Here is a 24686-nt window from a genome sequence, read left to right as displayed (position 1 = left end):
CAAGGCACGTAACAAGGGGTACAGTGAGCCTTAACACCTCACAGGAAAATGAAAAATTAGATTTTTTTCACTAAAATGCTGACGTTACCCGGAATCTTTCATTTTCACAAGGGGCTATTGGAGAAAAAGCCTCCCAAAATGTGTAACCGCATTTCTTATGAGTATGGAAATACCCCATATGTGGATGTAAAGTGCTCTGCGGGCGAACTACAATGCTCATAAGAGAAGTATAAGTACTCTGTGGGTGCACAAGAGGGCTCAGAAGGGAAGAGCGACAATGGGCTTTTGGAAAGCAAATTTTGCTGAAATGGTTTTTGGGGGGCATGTCTCATTTAGGAAGCCCCCATGATGTCAGAACAGCAAAAAACACCCCACATGGCACACTATTTGGTAAACTACACCCCTCAAGGAATGTAACAAGGCATACAGTGAGCCTTAACACCCCACAGGTGTTTGACGAATTTTCAATAAAGTTGGACATGAAAATGAAAATTTATTTTTTTTTTTTCACAAAAATGCTGGTGTTACCCCCAATTTTTCATTTTTACAAGGGGTAATAGGAGAAAATGTCCCCCAAATATGTAACCCTCATTTCTCTCGAGTAAGGAAATATATCATATGTGGATGTAAAGTGCTCTGTGGGTGCACTAGAGGGCTCAGAAGGGAAGGAGAGACAATGGGATTTTGGAGAGAGTATTTGGTTGGAATAGAAGTCAAGGGCCATGTGCGTTTACAAAGCCCCCATGGTGCCAGAACAGTGGACCCCCCCCCCCCCCACACACACACACACACACACACACACACGTGACCCCATTTCGGAAACTACAACCCTAACGGAACGTAACAAGGGGTGCAGTGAGCTTTTATACCAGTTTAGGCCTCAAATATGCATAGTGCGCTCTCACTCCTGAGCCTTGTTGTGTGTCTGCAGAGCATTTTACACCCACATTTGGGGTATTTCCGTATTCAGGAGAAATTGCCTTACTAATTTTGGGGGTCTTTTTTTTCCTTTTACCTCTTATGAAAATGAAAAGAATGGGGCAACACCAGAATGTTAGTGTAAAAAAAATTTTTTTTTTTTTTACACTAACATGTTGGTGTAGACCCCAACTTTACCTTTTCATAAGGGGCAAAAGCAGAAAAAGCCCCCCAAAATTTGTAGCGCAATTTCTCCCGAGTACGAAAATACCCCATATGTGGCACTAAACTGTTGTCTTGAAATACGACAGGGCTCAGGAGTGAGAGCGCCATGCACATTTGAGGTCTAAATTAAAGATTTGCATAGGGACCTCCGCCACCAAAAAATACTCTATTGCAATGTTCCCCAAACAGGGTGCCTCCAGCTGCTGCAAAACTCTCAGCATGCCTGGACAGTCAATTGCTGTCTGGCAGTAATGGGAGTTGTTGTTTTGCAACAGCTGTAGGCTCCATTTAGGAAACAGTGCTGTATGAGACGTTTTTCTATTTTATTGGGGAGTTTTTTTTTGGGTAACTGTGTTAGGGGTATGTGTATACGTAGTGTTTTACTCTTTATTTTATGTTAGTGTAGTGTTTTTAGGGTACATTCACATGGGCGGGGGTTCACAGCGAGTTTCCCGCTGGGAGTTTAAACTGCAGCGGAAACTCACTGTAAACCTCCGCCCGTGTGAATGCACCCTGTACATTCACATTAGGAGGGGGGGGGGAACCTCCAGCTGTTGCATAACTACAACTCCCAGCATGCACTGACAGACCATCCATGCTGGGAGTTGTAGTTTTACAACAGCTGGAGACACACTGAAGAGTTAGGGTCTGTTACCTAACTGGTGTTTCTGCACCAGTGTAGCTCCAACTGTTGCAAAACCACATACTCCCAGCATACATGGTCTGTCAGTGCATGTTGGGAGTTTTAGTTTTGCAACAGCTGGAGGCACAAGGGTTGGGAAACACTGAGTTAGGTAACAGACTCTAACTTAGTATTTCCCCATTAGTGTGTCTCCAGCTGTTGCAAAACTACAACTCTTCTACAAGCCGTCAGTGCATGCTCGGAGTTGTAGTTATGCAACAGCTGGAGGGGCACAGTTTGGAGAGCACTGTGTAGTGGTCTCCAAATTATCGTCCTACAGATGTTTCAAAACTACAAATCCTACTATGCCTAGACTGTCCCGGCATCTAAAGTGCCAGATGTAGCAGAACTACAACACCCAGCATGCCTGTACAGTCTGGGAATGCTGAGAATTGTAGTTTTGCAGCATCTGGAGGGCTACAGTTTGGAGACCACTGTATAGTGGTCTCCAAACTATGGCCTTCAGATGTTGCAAAACTACAACTCCCAGCATGCCCAGACTGTCCAGGCATGCCCGGAAGTTGTAGTTCTGCAACATCTGGAGAGCCAGATGTTACAGAACTATAACTCCCAGCATGCCTGGACAGTCCGGGCATGCTGGGTGTTGTAGTTTTGCAACATCTGGAGAATCACAGTTTGTAGCCCTCCATGCTGGGAATTGTAGTTTTGAAACTTCTAGGGGGCCACAGTTGAAGATCATTCACCTCGATCTTCAGACTGTGGCCCGCCTGCGCCGTCCCCGCCGGTCACCTGCGCCACTGCCTGTCACCTGCGCCGCTGCCGCCGCTCCCGCCGCTGCCATCGCCGCAGCCAGGTAGCCCCGCAGCCAGCCATCACCATGGCGAGCACGCTCTGCCCAGACTACCCGGGGCAGGCAGAGCAGGGGGACTATGAATTTTGACCCCCCCCCCCCCCGACCCTCCTGCCATTGGTCGGTTAGTCCTGACCGACTTATGGCAGGAGATAGGAGGAGGTGGCACCCCTGCCACCTCGCTCCTATCCTCCAGGAGGAGTGACCCGATCGGACGGAAACAGCTGTGATTCGCCGGTCAGAATTGACCGGCAAATCATTGCGATCGCTGACAAGGAGGGGTCACCCCCCTGGGCGATGTACTGGGATGGCTGCTGTTAGGTATCAGCAGTCATCCCGTTCTGATCACCACCCCGTGCGTGGCGGGGACTGGAATTCCCACGGGCGTACAGGTATGCCCTTGGTCCTTAAGTACCAGGGAGCAAGTGCGTACTTGTACCTGGCAACAAAGCGCTGGAGAGTTCTGAAGTGGCCAGCAATGAGTCCAGATCTAAATCCTATTGAACACCTGTTGAGAGATCTTAGAATTGCTGTTGGGAAAAGGCGCCTTCCAATAAGAGAGACCTGGAGCAGTTTGCAAAGGAAGAGTGGTCCAACATTCCGGCTGAGAGGTGTAAGAAGCTTATTGATGGTTATAGGAAGCGACTGATTTCAGTTATTTTTTCCAGAGGGTGTGCAATCAAATATTACGTTAAGGGTGCCAATAATTTTGTCCAGCCCATTTTTGGAGTTTGGTGTGACATTATGTCCAATTTGCTTTTTTTCCTCCCTTTTTTGGTTTAGTTCCAATACACACAAAGGGGGACATGTATCATTTCCAGTGTATAATAGAAGTTTTTTACCCCTCTGCCTGTTGTGTAAATTTGGCGCAGCTGCGTTAAATTTATCATTCTTGTGCAGCTACTTTCTTGAATTGCGTTTAAATTTAGAATTCTCCTCAGAGCATAAATTTACACTGCAGCTCTATTTAGTAGGAGCTTTGTCTGCAGCGTATCTGCACCTAAACAGTAAATGTGTCCTCGTTATTAGTTTTAGAATTTTTTTTCTTCATTATGTAGAGTTTTAATCTCACAATAATACCACTTTTTGCACCCAATTATAACACATCAATTATACCAATGTCCTTATTCTTCATTTAACATCTGTGACACCCCTGTGCAAATCACCTCAAATGTACATGGTGCACTCTACCTTATGGGCCTTGTTGTGCGCCCGCAGAGCACTTTGCGCCCACATATGTGGTATCTCCGTACTCTGGCTAAATTGTGTCCCAAAAAATGGGTTGTTTTTTTCCCATTTACCTCTTGTGAAAATGTAAAGTATGCGGCAACACCTGCATGTCATTGTAAATAATTTTATTTTTATACACTAACATACTGGTGTAGACTCCAACTGTTCCTTTTCATAATGGGTAAAAGGAGAAAAAGCCCCCCAAAATCTGTAAGGCAATTTCTCCCGAGTACAGCGATACCCCATATGTGACCCTAAAATGTTGCCTTGAAATACGACAGGGCTCCAAAGTGAGAGCGCCATGCGCATTTGAGGCCTAAATTAGGGTTTTGCATAGGGGTGAACATAGGGGTATTCTATGCCAGTGTTTCCCAAACAGGGTGCCTCCAGCTGTTGCAAAACTCCCAACATGCCTGGACAGTCAATGGCTGTTCGGCAATACTGGGAGTTGTTGTTTTGCAACAGCTGGAGGCTCCATTTTGGAAACAGTGCCGTACCAGACGTTGTTCATATTTATTGGGGAGGGGAGGGGGGCTGTGTAGCGGTATGTGTATATATAGTGTTTTTTACTTATTTTATTTAAGTGTAGTGTAGTGTTTTTAGGGTACAGTCACACGGGTGGGGGTTGACAGCGAGTTTGCTGCATCTCAATCTTGCAGTACTCCCTGTAAACCTCCGCCCATGTGAGTATACCCTGTCCATTCACATTGGAGGGAGGGGGGTGGGGGAAACATCCAGCTGTTGCAAAACTACAACTCCGAGCATGCCCTTTGGCTGTACGTGCATGCTGGGAGTTGTAGTTTGGCAACAGCTGGAGGCACACTGGTTGCGAAACACGGAAACAGACTCAGTGTTTCACAACCAGTGTGCCTTCAGCTGTTGCAAAAACTTCAAATCTCAGCATGCAGTGACAGCAGAAGGACATGCTGGAACTTGTAGTTATGCAACAGCTGGAGGCATACTACTACAACTCCCAGCATGCCCTTTGGCAGTCCGTGCATGCTGAGGGTTGTAGTTAAGCAACAGCTGAAGGCACACTGGTTGCAAAACACTTGAAAGTTTTTTACTTAACTTAGTGTTTCCAAACCAGTGTTCCTCCAGCTGTTGCACAACTTCAATTCCCAGCATGCATGGTCTGTCAGTACATGCTGGGCGTTATAGTTTGGAGGCACAGCTGGAGGCACACGGGTTGGGAAAAAGAGTTAGGAAACCAACAATGTTTCCCAACTAGTGTGCCTCCAGCTGTTGCAAAACTATAATTCCCAGCATGGCCAGACATGCTAGAAGTTGTATTTCAGCAATATCTGAAGGGTCAGATGTTGACGAACTACAACTCCCAGCATGCTTGGGCAGTCTGGGCATGCTGGGAGTTGTAGTTTTGCAACAGCTGGAGGTCCACAGTTTGTAGACCACTGTATAATGGTCTCCAATCTGTGGTCTTCCAGATGTTACAGAACTACAACTCCCAGCATGCCTCGACAGAGTGGGCATGCTTAGATTTGTAATTTTGGAACATCTGGAAGACCACAGATTGGAGACCATTATACAGTGGTCTCCAAACTGTGGCCCTCCAGATGTGGCAAAACTACAACTCCCAGCATGCCCAGATGGTCAAATGGTAAGATGGCTGGCTATCAGTGATAGCCACCATCTTACCGGCCGCTGGCGAAAAGTATAACGGAAAGCAGTAAATTTTAAAAATAAAAGGAGAATGATCTACAGTGTTAAGTGGATTACAAAGCTATTTTAATGTGACGGAACTTGTTCAATGATAAGTAAGATATCAAACATTTCCTAAGTAAATGTATTAAATTATTGGATCATAAAATAACAAAACCAATATACAAGTGATCTAATGAATAACTGAACTGTAAACAAATATTCTATATGCAAATTATTTTAAAAGTGCTTTGGAATAACCAAGGAGTAAAAAGCAATATAAACCAAATGAGGAATTGAGATAGGAAAGTAAAAACATTCCGGTGGTTCCTTAGTAGAACTTTCCTTCAGAAATAGAAAGGATCGCTACGTGCAGTTAAAGTTCGCAAGACGCACTTGCGTCAAAATTTTTGGTGCAAAGGAAAAGAACGCAGGTAATAAATCCATGTGTACTATAGATGTCACTCCAAGGTACCCTGATTCAGCCACATCTGGAGGACATGCTCTACCAAAACGTGCGCAAAAAAATGGGAAAAAACAAGCGCTTGCGCAAAATTTTGCGCAAAAAAATACACACAAAACAGGGGTAAAATCTTTTATACATGTCCCCCAAAGAGAATAAACATGTGTTACTGCAATCCTTTTCTGTGAGAAATACTTCATTTTCTTGAAAAAGGGTGCCAACATTTACCATAACGGCCATAACTATATATATATATATATATATATATATATATATATATATATACAGTTGCAAGAAAAAGTATGTGAACCCTTTGAAATTATATGGATTTCTGCACAGATTGGTTATAAAATGTGATCTGATCTTCATCTAAGTCACAACAATAGACAATCACAGTCTGCTTAAACTAATAACACACAAAGAATTAAATGTTACCATGTTTTATTGAACACACCATGTAAACATTCACAGTGCAAGTGGAAAAAGTATGAGAACCCTTGGATTTAATAACTGGTTGAACCTCCTTTGGCAGCAATAACTTCAACCAAACATTTCCTGTAGTTGCAGATCGGATGTGCACAACTGTCAGGAGTCATTTTTGACCATTCCTCTTTACAGAACAGTTTCAGTTCAGCAGTATTCTTGGGATGTCTGGTGTGAATCGCTTTCTTGAGGTCATGCCACAGCATCTCAATCAGGTTGAGGTCAGGGCCAATCCAGAAGGCGTATTTCCTTCTGTTTAAGCCATTCTGTTGTTAATTTACTTCTATGCTTTGGGTCGTTGTCCTGTTGCAACACCCACCTTCTGTTGAGCTTCAGCTGGTGGACAGATGGCCTTAAGTTCTCCTGCAAAATGTCTTAATAAACTTGGGAATTAATTTTTCCTTCGATGATAGCAATCTGTCCAGGCCCTGATGCAGCAAAGCAACCATGATGCCCCCACCACCATACTTCACAGTTGGGATGAGGTTTTGATGTTGGTGTGCTGTGCCTCTTTTTCTCCACATATGTATTCCTCCCAAACAACTCAACTTTGGTTTCATCTGTCCACAGAATATTTTGCCAGTACTGCTGTGGAACATCCAGGTGCTCATGTGCAAACTGTAAACAAGCAGCAATGTTTTTTTGGACAGCAGTGGCTTCCTCTGTGGTGTTCTCCCATGAAATCCATTCTTGTTTAGTGTTTTACGTATCGTAGATTCGCTAACAGGGATGTTAGCATATGCCAGAGACTTTTGTAAGTCTTTAGCAGACACTCTAGGATTCTTCTTCACCTCATTCAGCAGTCTGCGCTGTGCTCTTGCAGTCATCTTTACAGGACTGCCACTCCTAGGGAGAGAAGCAGCAGTGCTGAACTTTCTCCATTTATAGACAATTTGTCTTATCATGGACTGATGAACAGCAAGGCTTTTGGAGATACATTTATAACCCTTTCCAGCTTTATGCAAGTCAACAATTCTTAATCGTAGGTCTTCTGAGCACTCCTTTGTGCGACGCATCACTCACATCAGGCAATGCTTCTTGTGAAAAGCAAACCCAGAACTGGTGGGTGTTTTTTATATGTAACCAACACCTCCAATCTCATCTTATTGATTGGACTCCAGTTGGATGACACCTCACTCCAATTAGTTCTTGGAAATTTCATTAGTGTCATTAATGGCAGTGTTTCCCAACCTTTTTTGGGTCGGGGCACACCTCGGAAAAAAAAAATTTCCGCGGGGCACCGCTACCGAGGTTAACGAGCAAAAAATAAAAAAAGGGGGGAAAGATGGTAAAAAACGCAATGCACTATATCTATTTATCAGTGGGTATGTAGTTTAAAGTGCTGCTTTATACAGCAACTCACCAATGACGTCTTCTATAATTTGCATCATTGCCTTCTCTTCTCCATCTAGTCCGGGCCATCACCACGATTTCTTCCACACACAATTCTTCACCGTTAAACCTGCAAAACAAACCTATTAGGCTCCGCATTTTTTTTCTTTTTTTTTTACATTGGTGACAGAGGGGTGTAGAAGAGTGTACATGGGTGAAAGAAGTGTAGAGGGGTGTAGAGGAGTGTACAGAGGGGTGTAGAGGAGCGTACATGGGTGACAGGGGTGTAGTGGAATGTACAGAGGGGTGTAGAAAAGTGTACATGGGTGACAGATGGGTGTAGTTGAGTGTACATGGGTGACAGAGGGGTGTAGAGAAGTGTACATGGGTGACAGAGGGGTGTAGAGGAGTGTACATGGATGAAAGAGGGGTGTAGAGGAGTGTACATGGGTGACATAGGGGTGTAGAGGAGTAAAAATGGGTGACAGGGGTGTAGAGAAGTGTACAGGGGTGTACAGGAGCGGACAGAGGGAGGGGTGTAGAGGAGCGGACAGAGGGGTGTAGAGAAGCGGACAGAGGGGTGTAGAGTAGCGGACAAAGGGGTGTAGAGAAGTGTACATGGGTGACAGGGGTGTAGAGGAGTGTACAGAGGGGTCTAGAGGAGTGGACATGGGTGACAGATGGGTGTAGTTGAGTGTACATGGATGACAGAGGGGTGTAGAGAAGTGTACATGGATGAAAGAGGGGTGTACATGGGTGACAAAGGGGTGTAGAGGAGCGTACATGGGTGACAGGGGTGTAGAGAAGTGTAGAGGGGTGACAGGGGTGTAGAGGAGTGGACAGAGGGGTGTAGAAAAGTGTACATGGGTGACAGATAGGTGTAGTTGAGTGTACATAGGTGACAGATGGGAGTAGAGGAGTGTACATGGGTGACAGGGGTGTAGAGGAGTGTACATGGGTGACAAAGGGGTGTAGAGGAGTGTAGATGGATGACAGAGGGGTGTAGAGGCGCGTACATGGATGACAGGGGTGCAGAGGAGTGTACAGAGGGTTGTAGAGGAGTGTACAGAGGGATGCAGAAAAGTGTACATGGTTGACAAAGGGGTGTACGTGGGTGATAGATGGGTGTAGTTGAGTGTACATGGGTGACAGATGGATGTAGTGGAGTGTACATGGGTGACAGAGGGGTGTAGAGGAGTGTACATGGATGACAGGGGTGTAGAGGAGTGTACATGGGTGACAGGGGTGTAGAGGAGTGTACATGGATGACAGGGGTGTAGAGGAGTGGACAGGGGTGACCGGGGTGTAGAGGAGTGGACAGAGGGGTGTGGAGGAGTGTACATGGTTGACAGAGGGGTGTACATGGTTGACAGAGGGGTGTAGTTGAGTGAACATGGGTGACAGAGGAGTGTACATGGATGAAAGAGGGGTGAAGATGGGTGTATATGGTTGACAGAGGGGTGTAGAGGAGTTGACAGAGGGGTGTAGGGAGGTGTACAAGGGTGACAGATGGGTGTAGAAGAGTGAACATGGGTGACAGAGGGGTGTAGAAGAGTGTACATGGGTGACAGAGGGATATAGAGGAGTGTACATGGGTGACAGATGGGTGTAGAGAAGTGTACATGGGTGACAGATGGCTCTACATGGGTGACAGAGGGGTATAGAGGAGTGTACATGGGTGACAGTGGGGTGTAGGGAAGTGTACTTGGGTGACAGAGGGGTGTAGAGACATGTACATGGGTGACAGAGGGGTGAAGGGAGGTGTACAAGGGTGACAGATGGGTGTAGAAGAGTGAACATGGGTGACGGGTGCATAGGGGTGACAGAGGGGTGGACAGGGGTGACAGAGGGGTGAATAGGATGGACATGGGTGACAAGGATGTGGGCAGAGGGGTGGACAATGGAGGGTGTACATGGGTGACAGGGATGGACAGGGGTGACAGAGGGTTGGATGGGGGGGTGGACATGGATGACAGGAGGGTGGACATGGAAAGACGGGGGTCAGAGGGGTGGACAAGGGTGACAAGGGGGTAAAAGAGGGACAGGAGTGACAGAGGGGTGGACTGGGGTGACAAAGGGACAGATAGGTGAACAGGAGGGTGGACATGGGTGACAGGGTAGACTACGGGGGTAGACGGGGAGTAAACATGAGTGACAGGGATGGACATGGGGAGTGGACAAGGCAGACATGGATGACAGGAGGGTGGACATGAGTGACGGGGGGGTGGACATGGGTGACAGGAAGGTGAACAGGGGAGGGTGTGGACATGGGTGACAGGGGGGTGGACATGGGTGATGGGGGGGTGGACATGGGTGACGGGGGGAGGGTGGACATGGGTGATGGGGGAGGTGGACAAGGGTGACGGTGGGGGGGTTTGGACAGGGTTGAGAAGGGGTAACAGGGGTGGAAAGGGTACAGTACCTTAAGCAAGCCGGCTCGCGCAGCTTGCAATTCCACGGAAGGCACGGGAGTCCAGCCAGATGCAGCTCGTTCCACCCCAGGGGACCATTTTCGTCTCACTGCGCGTAAGGGAGAGGGGAACGGAGGGGGGCGCAAGAGACGCAGGGGGACGCTGTGTGCGCACGCAGACTTCCCTTCCCCCTGCGCCGTCAGGCCGGGGCGGGACATTTAAAAAAATAAAATAAAATCACGGCAAAATCTAGCGGCACCGCGGTTGGGAATCACTGGTCTAGGGGTTCACATACTTTTTTCACCTGCACTGTGAATGTTTACATGGTGTGTTCAATAAAAACATGGTAACATTTAATTCTTTGTGTGTTATTAGTTTAAGCAAACTGTGATTGTCTATTGTTGTGACTCCATATAATTCCAAAGGGTTCACATACTTTTTCTTGCAACAGTGTATGTATATTCAGGGATGTGGAAATCCTATCGCCCGACGCCCCGGTGTGAGGTGAGATTTCCGGGACATGTAGTTCCGGGCACCGGGCAGGTGAATTTGTCATAGATTTAGCCCTGTATCGGGCAAGCAGGGACAGACTGACTTCCCCCTTATTTTTCTTTAATGCCGGTGTGAGACGCAGAAGCGGATGCAAGTCTGCACCTCACACCGGCGCTCAGAGTGTATGGAGGGGGCGGTGGCCCCCAGCTGATTTCAGGTTTTGATAAATCTCCCCCAATGTGTATATATGAATATGTGTATATATTGTGAGAAGTTGAAAGGCATTGTGGTGGATGGGCAATATGTGTCACCATGGCTCCTCGCTTTGGTGAAGTAAGAGCCGGTATTATTCAGTGTCTGTGCTGCGATGCAGACTGACACTGTGGCCGTAGTATGGTTGGAAGGCCAATCCGGGACGGCTCTTACAGGGAATAACCAAGTGCAGGGTTCCCCACAATCCAGGCCGCCTTTTGTTGGCCTTAAAGGCAACCTGTTTCACCAGCTGAGGGGGATTTGCGAGTTGCAGCTTACACTGCCAGAGAGCTGAGAGGGGAGTTCTTCCCTACATTTGCTCCAAGGTTGGAACCTGGTGAACAGTCTGCCTGGAGGCCTGGAAAAGACTTACTTGATGCCGTATGGCATGGTCTGAGGTGTGAACAAACACCTAACGAATACAGGTGGACTTTTGTTACATTTTCCTTGGTTCTGCATTTAACCCCTTAAGGACGCAGCCCTTTTTCACCTTAAGGACTGAGCCCTTTTTCGCAATTCTGACCACCGTCACTTTACGAATTAATAACGCAAAAACCCTTTTACCGAATATTCTGATTCTGAGAAAGTTTTTTCGTGACATTCTACTTTATTTTGGTGGTAAATTTTCGGCGTTAATTGCATCCTTTTTTGGTGAAAAATCCCAAAATGTCATGAAAATTTAGAAAATTTGGCATTTTTCTAACTTTAAAGCTCTCTACTTGTAAGGAAAATGGATATTCACAATAAATTTTATTTTTCTTCACAAATACAATATGTCCACTTTATGTTGGCATCATAAAATGGAAATATTTTAACTTTTTGAAAAAATTAGAGGGCTTCAAAATAGAGCAGCAATTTTCAAAAATGTCATGAAAATTGCTAAATCTGAAGCGACAGATGTTACAGAACTACAACTCCCAGCATGTCTGGGCAGTCCAGGCATGCTGAGAGTTGTAGTTTGGCAACATCTGGAGGGCTACCGTTTGGGCACCACTGTAACAGTGGTCTCCAAACTGTGACCCTCCAGATGTTGCAAAACTACAACTCCCAGCATGCCCAGACAGCCAAAGGCTGGGAGTTGCAGTTTGGCCTTCCTAATGGTTGCCACAGTAAAGAACACCTTACTTTCACTTTCAATTCCCCCCCCCCCCCCCCCCACCGTAGTTTTCCTACCTGAGCCAGGATCCAGCAGTCTCCAGCGAAGATCGGGGGGTCCCCAGGCATCTTCTCCTTCAGGTACCGGCCTCCATCTTCTGTCCATGTTCCCCTCGACATCCATGGGTGGACAGAACGGGGGGTTGCCATGGCAACCCACTGTCCTGCTCTGCCATTGGTCAGAATCAGTTCTGACCAATGGCAGGGGATAGGAGGAGATCGCAGCACTGCAACTTCACTCCTAGCCCTCAGGATGATCGGGGCTGTCCCTGACAGCTCCGATCATCGTTATTTTCCGGGTCATCGGGTCACCAGAGACTCGATCAGCCCGGAATAGCAGAAAATCGCCGACATGGGGGGGTCTCAGGACCCCCCTGGGCGATGTGCCGGGATGCCTGCTGAACGATTTCAGAAGGCATTCTGGTCCGTCCCCAACCGTCTAGCGGCCGGGACCGGAATTCCCACGGGTGTATGCATACGCCCCACGTCCTTAAGGACTCGGGATGCAGGGCGTATGCATATGCCTGGCGTCCTGAACAGGTTAAAGACTGTTTGCTGTGTGATAAGTGTGAATAAAACACTGAACTTTGATTTGGAAAATACTGCTTCCTTGCCTCTATACTGCAATCGCACCTATTTTCGAGAGCGAGTCATCACACTATATAATGTGTATGTATATATATATATATATATATATATATATATTAGGTATGCATTAACCTCTTTCCTAATAAAAGTTTAAATCGGAAGTGGACAAACTTAGAATTTTTTCAACGTAGAAAAATACAACAAACCCTATATGAATTTGGTATAATTTAAATCATATGGACCTACAGAATAAAGATAATGTGTCATTGTTACCATAAGGTGCACTGGGTGGAAACGGAAGCCCCCAATATTTGCAATATGGTGTTTTTTTTTTTTTTGTTTCCCTGTACTTTTGGAAAAAACAAGACCTTACTCCCCTCTCCCACTAACACCACCACCATACACCACCATCTCTCAGAATAGCCGCCACAGCCAAAGAGAACCCTTGGTTACACTCAGTGCTACTGGCATCAGCACTTATTAATGGCAGACACCAAAGTGACGAACGTAGGCTGAACGGGGAATTAGTGCAGGATCGGAGGGGGAGGTAAGTAACAGTTTGATGTTTTACTGCATTTGGGGCCTTCAAAAAAGAAAAAGAAACCTGATTAACCCTAAGGATGCAGGACATTATATGATATCAGCTAAGCGCTTTACACTCGGTGGGTCCCAATTGCTATCAGCAACTAGGACCCATGTAAAATTGCAGGGTCCCGATCAGCTTAGAGGACGCAAGGCAGCCCTTACCTGTCTCATGAATGTTAATTAAACCGCATGGTAAATGGCGTAAATAAATATGTATTTTTGGTCACTTCATACACCAGAAAAAAATTATAGAAAATTATATCAAAAAGTCTTATCAAAACATAAAATAGTAACAATAAAAAAATACAGATCACGTTGCAAAAAATGAGCTCTTATACATCCCTGTATACGGAAAAATTATATATTATAGGCTATAATGGTCAGAAAAGAAGACAATTTTAAGAATACTCATTTATATATATTTTTTTTTAAAGTGGTAAAAAAAGACAAAACCTCTATAAGTTAAATATCATTTTTATTCTATGGACCTACAGAACAAAGATAATGTGTCATTTGTACTGAAAAGTACACTGCATAGAAATGGAAGCCCACAAAAGTTGTTTTTTTCTTTCAATTTTACCCACAAATATTTTTGTGGGTAAAATTTTTTTTGTTGTACTGTAGATTTTGTAGTAAAATTAGTGACGTCATTACAAAGTATATTTAGTGGTACAAAAAAACAAGCTTTCATATGGTTCTGTAAGTAAAAAATTTTAAGCGTTAAATTAAAATTTTTTATTTTAAAAGGTGAAGAGGAAAAACAAGTGCAAAAATGAAAAATCTTTAAGGGGGTTAATAGAAGAATAAAAAGAAATAAAATATGCTTAGATTTCTATGAGTGGAAGGGGCTAGTATTGGTTTGTGCAAAATTTATCATTGTAAGGCTATGTTCACATGGTGGAATATCCGCACGGAAAGTCTCAGTGTGGACATTCCCCAGACAGTGGAGCTCTAGGACCGCTTGGAAATGCGATGTCTCACAGACGGCAATGCATTTCGGAACGGAATCTGCAAAAACACTGAACAGGTTCAATGTTTTTGAGGATACAAGAATCAGGATTTCTGCTACAGATGTTGCAGCGGAAATTCTGCCGTGTGAACAGAGCAGCAGAATCCCATTGAAAACAATACATATTCATACGTAATTCCTCACAGACATTTTACCATGTGAACATACCCTACGTGCGACTTTGTGATAAATTTGTCGTACATGCACCTAACCATTGCCCAGAAAAATGTGGGAAAAATAATTTCTGCCAAGCAATCATAGATGACTTCCCCCCTTTTACTCTATAGTTTGTGGGAAACCCTTTCAGGCTATGTTCACCTGGAGGAATTTCTGTGTCCCATTGTGTTGAATGTGATTCTGCTAAAATAAACCAAACAAGTCCATTCTTCCTGCAGACTCGGCACAGCATGCATTGCCGTCTATGAGATGGCGTATTCCCATGTGCCGGCATGGTATACCGGTGCTCGCAGTTTGCAGAATGTCCGCACTGAGAGTTTCCATGCAGACATTCTGCCGTGTGAACATAGCCTTAGCCTTATCACGTGTCGATAACTGCCAGCAGGTTTCCCTTCAAATTACTACTTCCATAGGTCCGCCGGCAATTTGCAAATCTGCCACTAGGGTGGATTTTTGGGGGAACCATTGAAGTGTATGGTAATGAAAAGTGTAAAAGAACCCTTGGGTCAGGATTAGAGATGAGCGAATTTACAGTAAATTTGATTCGTCGCGAACTTCTCGGCTCGGCAGTTGATGACTTATCCTGCATAAATTAGTTCAGCTTTCAGGTGCTCCGGTGGGCTGGAAAAGGTGGATACAGTCCTAGGAAAGAGTCTCCTAGGACTGTATCCACCTTTTCCAGCCCTCCAGAGCACTGGAAAGCTGAACTAATTTATGCAGGATAAGTCATCAACTGCCGAGCCGAGAAGTTTGTGACAAATCGAATTAACTGTAAGTTCGCTCATCTCTAGTCAGGATGTACGAACCAAAGTTCCTACAGCTGTTGCAAAACTACAACTCCCAGCATGCCCAGATGCCTTTGTCTGTCTGGGCATGCTGGCAGTTGTAGTTTTGCAACAGCTGGAGGCACCCTGGTTGAGAAACTCTGCCTAAGGCTGGGTTCACATCACGTTTTTGCCATACTGTTTTCAATCCGTTTTTCTAAAGAAAACCGTATGGGGAAAAACAGATGGAACAGTATGGAAAAAAATAAACCGTATGCGTTTTTAAACAGTATACTGTTTTTAAAAGTGCTTACAGTACCGTATGCGGTTTTGACTCCGGTTTAAAAACCGTACTGTAACCGCATACATTTTTTTTAACATGGATGTCAATGGGAAACGCACATGTATACGGTTCTATACGGGAAAAAACGTATACATTTTTACTTTGCACATGCGCATTTGCATCCTAAATTCCCCACCCAAGACCCCTCCCATTAAAAATGGACAAAATTTTCAAAAACCTATGTTTTTTTTTCTATAAAAACGGACGGAACTGTATGCACTTTTAAAAACAGTATACAGTTTAAAAACGCATACGGTTTACTTTTTCCCATACTGTTCCATCCGTTTTTTTGCCATACAGTTTTCTTTAGAAAAACGGATTGAAAACAGTATGGCCAAAACGTAGTGTGAACCCAGCCTTAGGCTGGGTTCACACCACGTTTTTCAAATACGGTTACCGTACACGGTTTTCCGCTAAAAAAACGTATGGCAAAAACCGTATGCAACCTTATATAACCGTATGACTACAAATTAAAACGTATACGGTTTTTCCCCGTAGGGTTCTATCCGTTTGCATCAGTTTTTGCGCGCGGTTTTGCTATTTTGTTGGAATCAGTTTTCCAGCAATATAATAAAGTTACTATTGTTCTATTGAAATTCCAATCTGCGCATGTGTCAACTCCAAAAATGGATTAGAAAAACCGTATATAACCGTATTCTGAAATTCTGTGTACGGTTCTCATAGACAGCAATGTTAAAAGAACCGCATACGGTTCGCATACGGTTTTCCAACCGGAGGCAAAAACGTGGTCGACAGCGTTTTCTGCCTACGGTAGAAAAATCGGCAAAACCGTATCCGAGGCAAAACGGATGCAACCGTACACAACATTTGGAATACGGTTTACAATGCATTCTCTATGCATACGGTTTCGGATAAGGTCGTATACGTTTTTTTGCCGAAAACCGTATACGGTTACCACATTTGAAAAACGTGGTGTGAACCCAGCCTTAGAGTGTTCACACACGTACAGGATCTAGTGCATATTTTAAGTTGTTCAATCAATACAAATAAAGGCTTGAACGCAGCAGCGAATTCTGTAAGTTTGAACATACCCTTAAAGGGTTAGCTCCCCCCAAAACATCTTATCTCCTATCCAAAAGATATGGGATAATATGTCTGATTGTGGGGGTCTGGCCGATCTCTGGTAAAGTACCCCTTTAACACAGTTCTCCACTGGGATCTGCCTTTTTACGTACAGGTAAATTTACACAATTCATGTTCCATCACTTTTCTTATGTAACATGGATGGCAAAAATCCCATTAAATTAAAAAGGAAGATTTTCCCTTGGATTCAGATACAGAATAAACATGAAAAAAAAAAACTTTCTATAATGGTCATTGTGGAGATTTAACAAAACCTGTCAGAGGAAGAAGCAGGCATACCTTGCAGAGTCAGCTGATAATTGGAGTGGCTCTACTATAACAAAAGGTTGTCATGATCCCTTGGACATAATGGGGGAGATTTATCAAAACTTGTGTAGAGGAAAAGTCGACTAGTTGCCCATAGCAACCAATCAGATCTCCTCTTTCATTTTTGAAAAGGCCTGTGAAAAGTAAAAGAAGCAATCTGATTTGTTGCTATGGGCAACTAGTCGACTCTTCCTCTGGACAGGTTTTGAGAGATATCTCCCATTATCTTTTTATTATGGCAGCTTCCTTTCAAAAATAGTGCCACACCTGTTCACATGTGGTATTGCAATTTGGCTCCATTGACAAGGATGGCTTGAGCTGCAGTACTATGCCAAGTTTGTTGACAGGTATGGCGCTCTTCTTGAAATAACTTGATTTATGTTTTGTACAGTGCCCCCTACAGACTCCGAGTAGAAACTGCAGCCTCTCCTATTCTTGGTATGCATCCTGTCAGAGAGAAGGAAAAGCATAGGGCAAGACCAAAGAACCTACGCTTAGTATCACCTACCAACAAAATGGCGCTTGCACTCCTTTCCGAGCGACGGATGTGAATGAGTCACGTGGGATGACGTCTAACACGTCAGGTAAGTTTCTGACCTGACGTTGTCTATGCCTTATTGTGCGTCCGAAACATATTTAGCGAGGGGTGAAGCTGCGGGATATCGGCTTCATCTCCATACACCGATCACCGGAGTGTCATAGACGTGGGGGTACACCGATCACCGGAGTGTGATAGACGTGGGGGCGGGCGCTTAGGTGTGGGCGGGATTTGCGCGCGAGTTGCCGCATCTATTAAGGGATGTCGTCACAGGGAGGCGGTTAAGGACGTTGCTCCTCCCCCGCGCATCCTCACTGCCGTCTGACCCCTCTGCCGTATGAAGTCCTAATCTCTGATGTAATGATAGAATAATGCGCAGCTCTTGTGAGGATCTATTCATGCCACATCCTCTATATAGTTTACTTTCTATTATTTCATAGAAGGGCTTCGGGCTCCAATGGACCCTGAACATTGTTTGTTCCTCCTTTCCTGCTTTTAGCCTTTGCTATATTGGAGCCATTTTTATACTTTTACCCCTTGATAATATTTAGCTGCCTTCAGTACTGTCTTAGATATTTCTTGTATGATAGATAAGTTGTTCCCTGAATGGCTGACATAGGTTAATAATTGTAAGTTGGTATTTTATGACCCATTCACTCGGACTGCATTATGTCTGAGCCGACTCAAGCACATCCTACGACTTCTGTCTGTCCCGCAGGACTTTCAGACTTTTCCACCCCCGCCGGTGAGGGTGTGGTTAATGAACAAGCCACAAACTTAAGCATAGTTGAGTTGACTGATATTGAATACACACAACTGCAGCAGCTCCTGTTTTCACACATAGATTCCCAGAGTAATGAGTTGGATGCAGATACAAGGATGAGCCCTTTCTTTACATCCAATGCTCCTCAGTATCAGTCTACCAGCCTCACAACTAGCAGCGTTGAAGGACACAATGTCCACCAGGTCAAATGTCCGTCTGCGGTGTCCACTGACAATAACATTGTGCATGCCAACCAAACTTTAGGACACGTTGACTTTCAGCAACTGAGGATGATGATGGTTAGTGAAACCATCTTCCCTCCCCCAAGTTGTAACTTGGCTGAACAACAACCAATTCACATTAGTGGTGACTCCTCGGGGGCAGTTCCAATGCAATTGGGGCCAACTTGTGGTGTCATTGAGCTTAATAAGGAAAATATGAATATAGGTGACATATCTGAACCCAGAAAGTCTTCGGTTCGTGTTCGTTTGGAGGACAGATTTAGCAGTTTACCGACAGATGTACCCAGGTGTACAGAAGTGCCGAAGGCCAGTGTAACCATGAACAAGTGTGTATTTTGTATTTTTTTTTTATATATTTTTTTTTAGTTATTGTAATGTAGTTGACCTACTTGGTTCCCACCAATATGCACATTTTACTTATGTGTAGAACAGCTTAAAGGGGTACAATTTTTTTTTTAAATCAACTAGTGTCAAAAAGTTATACAGATTAGTAAATTACTCTATATAAAATCTTAATCCTTCCAGTACTTATCAACTGCTGTAAACTACAGAGGAAGTTGTATAGTTCTTTTTTGTCTGACCACAGTGCTTTCTGCTGACACATCTGTCCATGTCAGGAACTGTCCAGAGCAGTAGAGGTTTGCTATGGGGATTTGTTCCTGCTCTGGACAGTTCCTGATACAGACAGATGTGTCAGCAGGGAGCACTGTGGTCAGACAGAAAATAACTATACAACATCATCTGTATTATACAGCAGCTGATAAGTACTGGATGGATTAAGATTTTGAAATAGAAGTAATTTACAAATCTGTTTAACTTTCTTGGACCAGTTGATTGGAAAAATTTGCTTTCCACTGGAGTGTTGCCCTTTAAGTTGGGCACTAGAGAACTTCTTTAATCTTTTTTTAGAGAAATAACCGTGGCCCCACACCATGTAAATATATCTGAACAGGACCCCTCCAGATGTTGCAAAACTACAACTCCCAGCATGCTCGGATAGCCGACAGCTCACCATTTTTAATTTTTCGTTTTTTTTACACAATGCCCTAAAGATAATAGGAAAACCAAGTACTGGTGTGCTCCCTGAAGTTCAAAAAGTCATATTCAATAACTCTAGATAGGTTGCACTGTTTAAAGGGGTACTCCCGTGGAAAACTGGTACAAGAAAGTTAAACAGATTTGTAAATTAAATCTTAATCTTTCCAGTACTTTTTAGGGGCTTTATACTACAGAGAAAATGCTTTACTTTTTAGATTTCTCTGATGATATGACCACAGTGCTCTCTGCTGACATCTCTGTCCATTTTAGGAACTGTCCAGAGCAGGAGAAAATCCCCATAGCAAACATATGCTGCTCTGGACCGTTCCTAAAATGGACAGAGATGTCAGCAGAAAGCACTGTGGTCATGACATCAGAGAAATCTAAAAAGTAAAGCATTTCCTCTGTAGTATATAGCCCCTAAAGAATACAGGAAAGATTAACATTTTTTAATAAAAGTAATTTACAAATCTGTTAAACTTTCTGGCACCAGTAGATTTAAAAAAAAAAAAAAAAAAAGTTTTCCACGGGAGTACCCTTTTAACCCCTTAAGGACGCAGCTCATTTTCACCTTAAGGACGCAGCCCTTTTTTGCAAATCTGACCACTGTAACTTTAAGCATTAATAACTCTGGGATGCTTTTACTTTTCATTCAGATTCCAAGATAGTTTTTCCATGACATATTCTACTTTATGTTAGTGGTAAATTTTCGTCGATACTTGCATCATTTCTTGGTGAAAAATTCCCAAATTTGATGAAAATCTTTTACATTTTGCATTTTTTTTTTTACTTTGAAACTCTCTGCTGATGAGGAAAATGGACATCCCAAATAAATTATATATTGATTCCCATATACAATATGTCTTCTTTATGTTTGCATCATAAAGTTGACATGTTTATACTTTTGGAAGACACCAGAGGGCTTCAAAGTTCAGCAGCAATTTTCCAATTTTTCACAAAATTTTCAAAATCTGAATTTTTTAGAGACCAGTTTAGTTTTGAAGTGGATTTGAAGGGCCTTCTTATTAAAAAATACCCCATAAATGACCCCATTATAAAAACTGCACCCCTCAAAGTATCCAAAATGACATACAGTAAGTGTGTTAACCCTTTAGGTGTTTCACAGGAATAGCAGCAAGATGAAGGAGAAAATTCAAAATCTTCATTTTTTTTTACACTTGCATGTTCCTGTAGACCCAGTTTTTTCAATTTTTACGAGGGGTAAAAGGAGAGAAATCTTGCTAAAATTTGTAACCCAATTTCTCTCGAGTAAGGAAATACATCATATGTGTATGTCAAGTGCTCTGTGGGTGCACTAGAGGGCTCAGAAGGGAAGGAGGGACAACAGGATTTTGGAGAGTGAGTTTTTCTGAAATGGTTTTTGGGGGACATGTCACATTTAGGAAGCCCCTATGATTCCAGAACAGCAAAAAAAAAAAAAAACACAGGGCATAATTTTGGAAACTTCACCCCTCAAGGAACGTAACAGGGGGTCCAGTGAGCCTTAACACCCCACAGGTGTTTGATGACTTTTCGTTAAAGTTGGATGTGTAAATTACAATTTTTTTCACTAAAATGCAGTTTTTTCCCCAAATTTTACATTTTTACTAGGGGAAATAGGAGAAAATGTCCCCCAAAATTTGTAACCCCATCTCATCTGAGTATGGAAATACCCCATGTGTGGTCGTCAAGTGCTCTGCTGGCGCAATGCTCAGAAGAGAAGGAGCGCCATTGAGCTTTTGGGGAGAGAATTTAGTTGGAATAGAAGTCGGGGGCCTTGTGTGTTTACAAAGCCCACATGTGACCCCATTTTGGAAACGAAACCCCTCACAGAATTTAATAAGGGGTGCAGTGAGCATTTACACCTCGCTGGCGTTTGACAGATCTTTGGAACAGTGGGCTGTGCAAATGAAAAATGAAATTTTTCATTTTCACGGCCTACTGTTCCAAAATCTGTCAGACACCTTTGGGGCGTAAATGCTCACTGTACCCCTTATTACATTACGTGAGGGGTGTAGTTTCCAAAATTGGGTTCTGGCACTATGGGGGCTTTTAAAACACATGTGGCCTTCTATGCAGGACAAATTTTCTCTCCAAAGCCCAATGGCGCTCCTTCTCTTCTGAGCATTGTAGTGCACCCGCACATCCACATATGTGGTATGAGCATTGTAGTGCACCCGCACATCCACATATGGGGTATGTTCTTACTCAGAAGAAATGGAGTTACAAATTTTTTTTTTTGGGGGGGGGGTTCCCTATTTTCCCATGTGAAAACGAAAAACTTAGGATAACACCAGCATTTTAGTTAAGAATTTTTTTTTTTCATTTTCCCATCCAACTTTAACGAAAATTTGTAAAACACCTGTGGGGTGTTAAGGCTCACTATACCCCTTGTTACGTCTTGTGAGGGGTGTAGTTTCCAAAATGTGGTCACACGTGGTTCTTAATTCTTTTACGTTTATGTAAGAACCGCTGTAAAATCATCCACCCCTGTGCAAATCACCAATTTACATAGTGCGCTCTCACTCCTGAGCCTTGTGCGTCCACAGAGCATTTTACGCCCACATGTGGGGTATTTCCGTACTCAGGAGAAATTGCGTTCCAAATTTTGGGGGGTCTTTTTTGCTTTTACCTCTTGTTAAAATAAAAAGTATGGGGCAACACCAGCATGTTAGTGTAAAATGTTTTATTTTTTTACACTAACAGGCTGGTGTAGACGCCAACTTTTCCTTTTCATAAGGAGAAAAAGCCACCCAAAATTTTTAAGGCAATTGCTCCCGAATACGGAAATACCCCATATGTGGCCCTAATACCCCTTGAAATACGACAGGGCTCTCCGAAATGAGAGAGGGCAATGCGCATTTGAGGACTAAATTAGGGATTGCATAGGGGTGGACATAGGGGTTTTCTATGCCAGTGATTCCTAAACAGGGTGCCTCCAGCTGTTGCTAAACTCCCAGCATGCCTGGACAGTCATTAGCTGTCCGAAAATGCTGAGAGTTGTTGTTTTGCAACAGCTGGAGGCCCCGTTTTGGAAACACTGCCGTATGATACGTTTTTCATTTTTATTGGGGGGGGGGGGGGACAGTAAGGGGGTGTATATGTAGTGTTTTACCCTTTATTTTGTGCTAGTGTAGTGTAGTGTTTTTAGGGTACATTCACACGGGCGGGGGTTTACCGCAGCTCAAACTTGAAGCAGGAAACTCACTGTAAACCCGCCCGTGTGAATGTACTCTGTGCATTCACATGGGGGGGGGGGGGGGCGCAAACCTCCAGCTGTTGCAAAACTACAACTCTTAGCATGCACTGACAGACCGTGCATGCTTAGAGTTGTACTTTTGCAACAGCTGGAGGCACACTGGTTGGAAAACCTTCAGTTAGGTTCTGTTACCTAACTCAGTATTTTCCAACCAGTGTGCCTCCAGCTGTTGCACAACTACAACTCCCAGCATGTAGTTATACAACAGCTAGAGGTACGCAACTACAACTCCCAGCATGGCGACATAGCCATTTGCTGTTCATGCATGCTGGGAGTTGTAGTTTTGCAAGATCTAGAGGGCCACGGTTTAGAGACCACTGCACAGTGATCTCCAAACTTTGGCCCTCCAGATGTTGCAAAACTACAAATCCCAGCATTCCCAGACAACAAACAGCTGTCTGGGCATGCTGGGAGTTGTAGTTTTGCAACATCTGGAGGGCTACAGTTTAGAGACCACGGTATAGTGGTCTCCAAACTGTAGCCCTCCAGATGTCGCTAGGCAACAACTCACCGGCTTCCGTAGTTAGCAGGATCGCCGCACCAGGGAGAGGATTGCCGCCCGCCACCGGTAAGGGACCACTGCCCCCGTTCACACCACAGTTCTGCCCTGACTACTGTGGGTGGGCAGAACAGGGGAACCGAACTTTAACCCCCTTCCCCCCGATCTGCTAATGGTCGGTCGCTTCTGACCGACCAATAGCAGGGATAGGACGGGTGGCACCCCTGCCACCTCACTCCTATGCCTTCAGGGGGATCGGGGGGTGTCTTTGACACCCCTAATCCCCCTTATTTTCCGGGTCACCGGACACCCGTATGACCCGGAATCGCTGCAGATCGCCGGTCTGATTTGCGGTGATCGCCGATATGGGGTCGGGGGTCGGGATGTGCCGGAATGCCGGCTGAATAATTTTAGCAGGCATCCCAGTCCGGTCCACGACCTGCTAGCGGGGGGACCGGAATTCCTACACCCTACTTCCTTAAGGACTCAGGATGCAAGGCGTATTCATACGCCCTGTCTCCTGAAGAAGTTAAAGGGAAACTGACAGCCTGTTTTCCCACACCAAACCCAATATACTGGGTTATAGTTCGGGTGAACAGCATTAAAAATAGTGGTCACTTACTTCATTTGGTGGAGTAGTTGCAGAGTCATGCCTGTTTCCTCATCTATTGCTTTTGCGGTGCTGTGCACAATGAAGGCGGGAGCTACCATAAAACATCTTATCCCCTAACCAAAGGATAGGGTATAAGATGTCTGATCCCAGCGGCAGGACCCCCGCGATCTCAGGCGTTGTACTCCAGTCATCTATGCACAAAGCGAACTCTGCTCCTTGCCGGATGACTAGTGACTAAAGCTGCCACACCTCCTCCATTCATGTCTATGGGAGGAGGCGTGATGGCTACATTATCCCCCTCCCATAGACATGAATATAGGGGGCATGGTATGACGTCACAAATACGGAAGCTCCAAGTTTCTGTGTTCCGGACGCCTCCGCTGCCAGCCTAGAGACCCTTTGGATAGGGGATAAGATGTTTTTCAGTGGAGTACCCCTTTAATATTCTCCTCTTGATGAATATGCAAATGTATTCTTTCTCATGTCACTAGGATGTGAGAGCCTGCAGGAGGTGAGTGCTCTGCTCTCTGAGCAGAGAGGAGGTGCGGGCATAGCAAGGCAGCAGTGCCTGTGAGAGAGCAGAGCGCTCACCCCTAGGCAGGTTCTCATGTCCAAGTGATGTGAGAATGAGTTTATTTGCATATTCTTTATGGGGCATGGCCGGCGGTGAACATTATAGAGCCGTCTCCATTGTGCACAGCACCACAATAGCAATAGATGAGGAAATGGGATAACTCTCCAACTA

General features: G+C 44.5%; 1 protein-coding gene and 1 long non-coding RNA gene across 2 annotated transcripts in view; one reads left to right on the top strand and one right to left on the bottom strand.

The window, feature by feature from the left end:
* LOC130296375 (uncharacterized) overlaps positions 1-17624 on the bottom strand; it is a 38542-nt gene extending 20918 nt beyond the window's left edge. The window contains exon 1 of the long non-coding RNA XR_008849197.1: positions 17498-17624. This is a non-coding gene — a long non-coding RNA (uncharacterized LOC130296375). The remainder of the gene's footprint in view (positions 1-17497) is intronic.
* A 131-nt stretch (positions 17625-17755) lies between these two features.
* TCFL5 (transcription factor like 5) overlaps positions 17756-24686 on the top strand; it is a 35700-nt gene continuing 28769 nt past the window's right edge. Inside the window, exon 1 of the mRNA XM_056547834.1 lies at positions 17756-18858. Within this exon, the coding sequence (XP_056403809.1) occupies positions 18197-18858 (662 nt within the window). The 5' untranslated portion in view covers positions 17756-18196. The remainder of the gene's footprint in view (positions 18859-24686) is intronic.

Source organism: Hyla sarda, chromosome 12 (genome assembly GCF_029499605.1).
Source record: "Hyla sarda isolate aHylSar1 chromosome 12, aHylSar1.hap1, whole genome shotgun sequence".
Lineage (NCBI taxonomy): Eukaryota > Metazoa > Chordata > Amphibia > Anura > Hylidae > Hyla > Hyla sarda.
The sequence above is the reverse complement of the archived record's forward strand: the minus strand, read 5'-3'. Positions and strand labels throughout refer to the sequence as shown.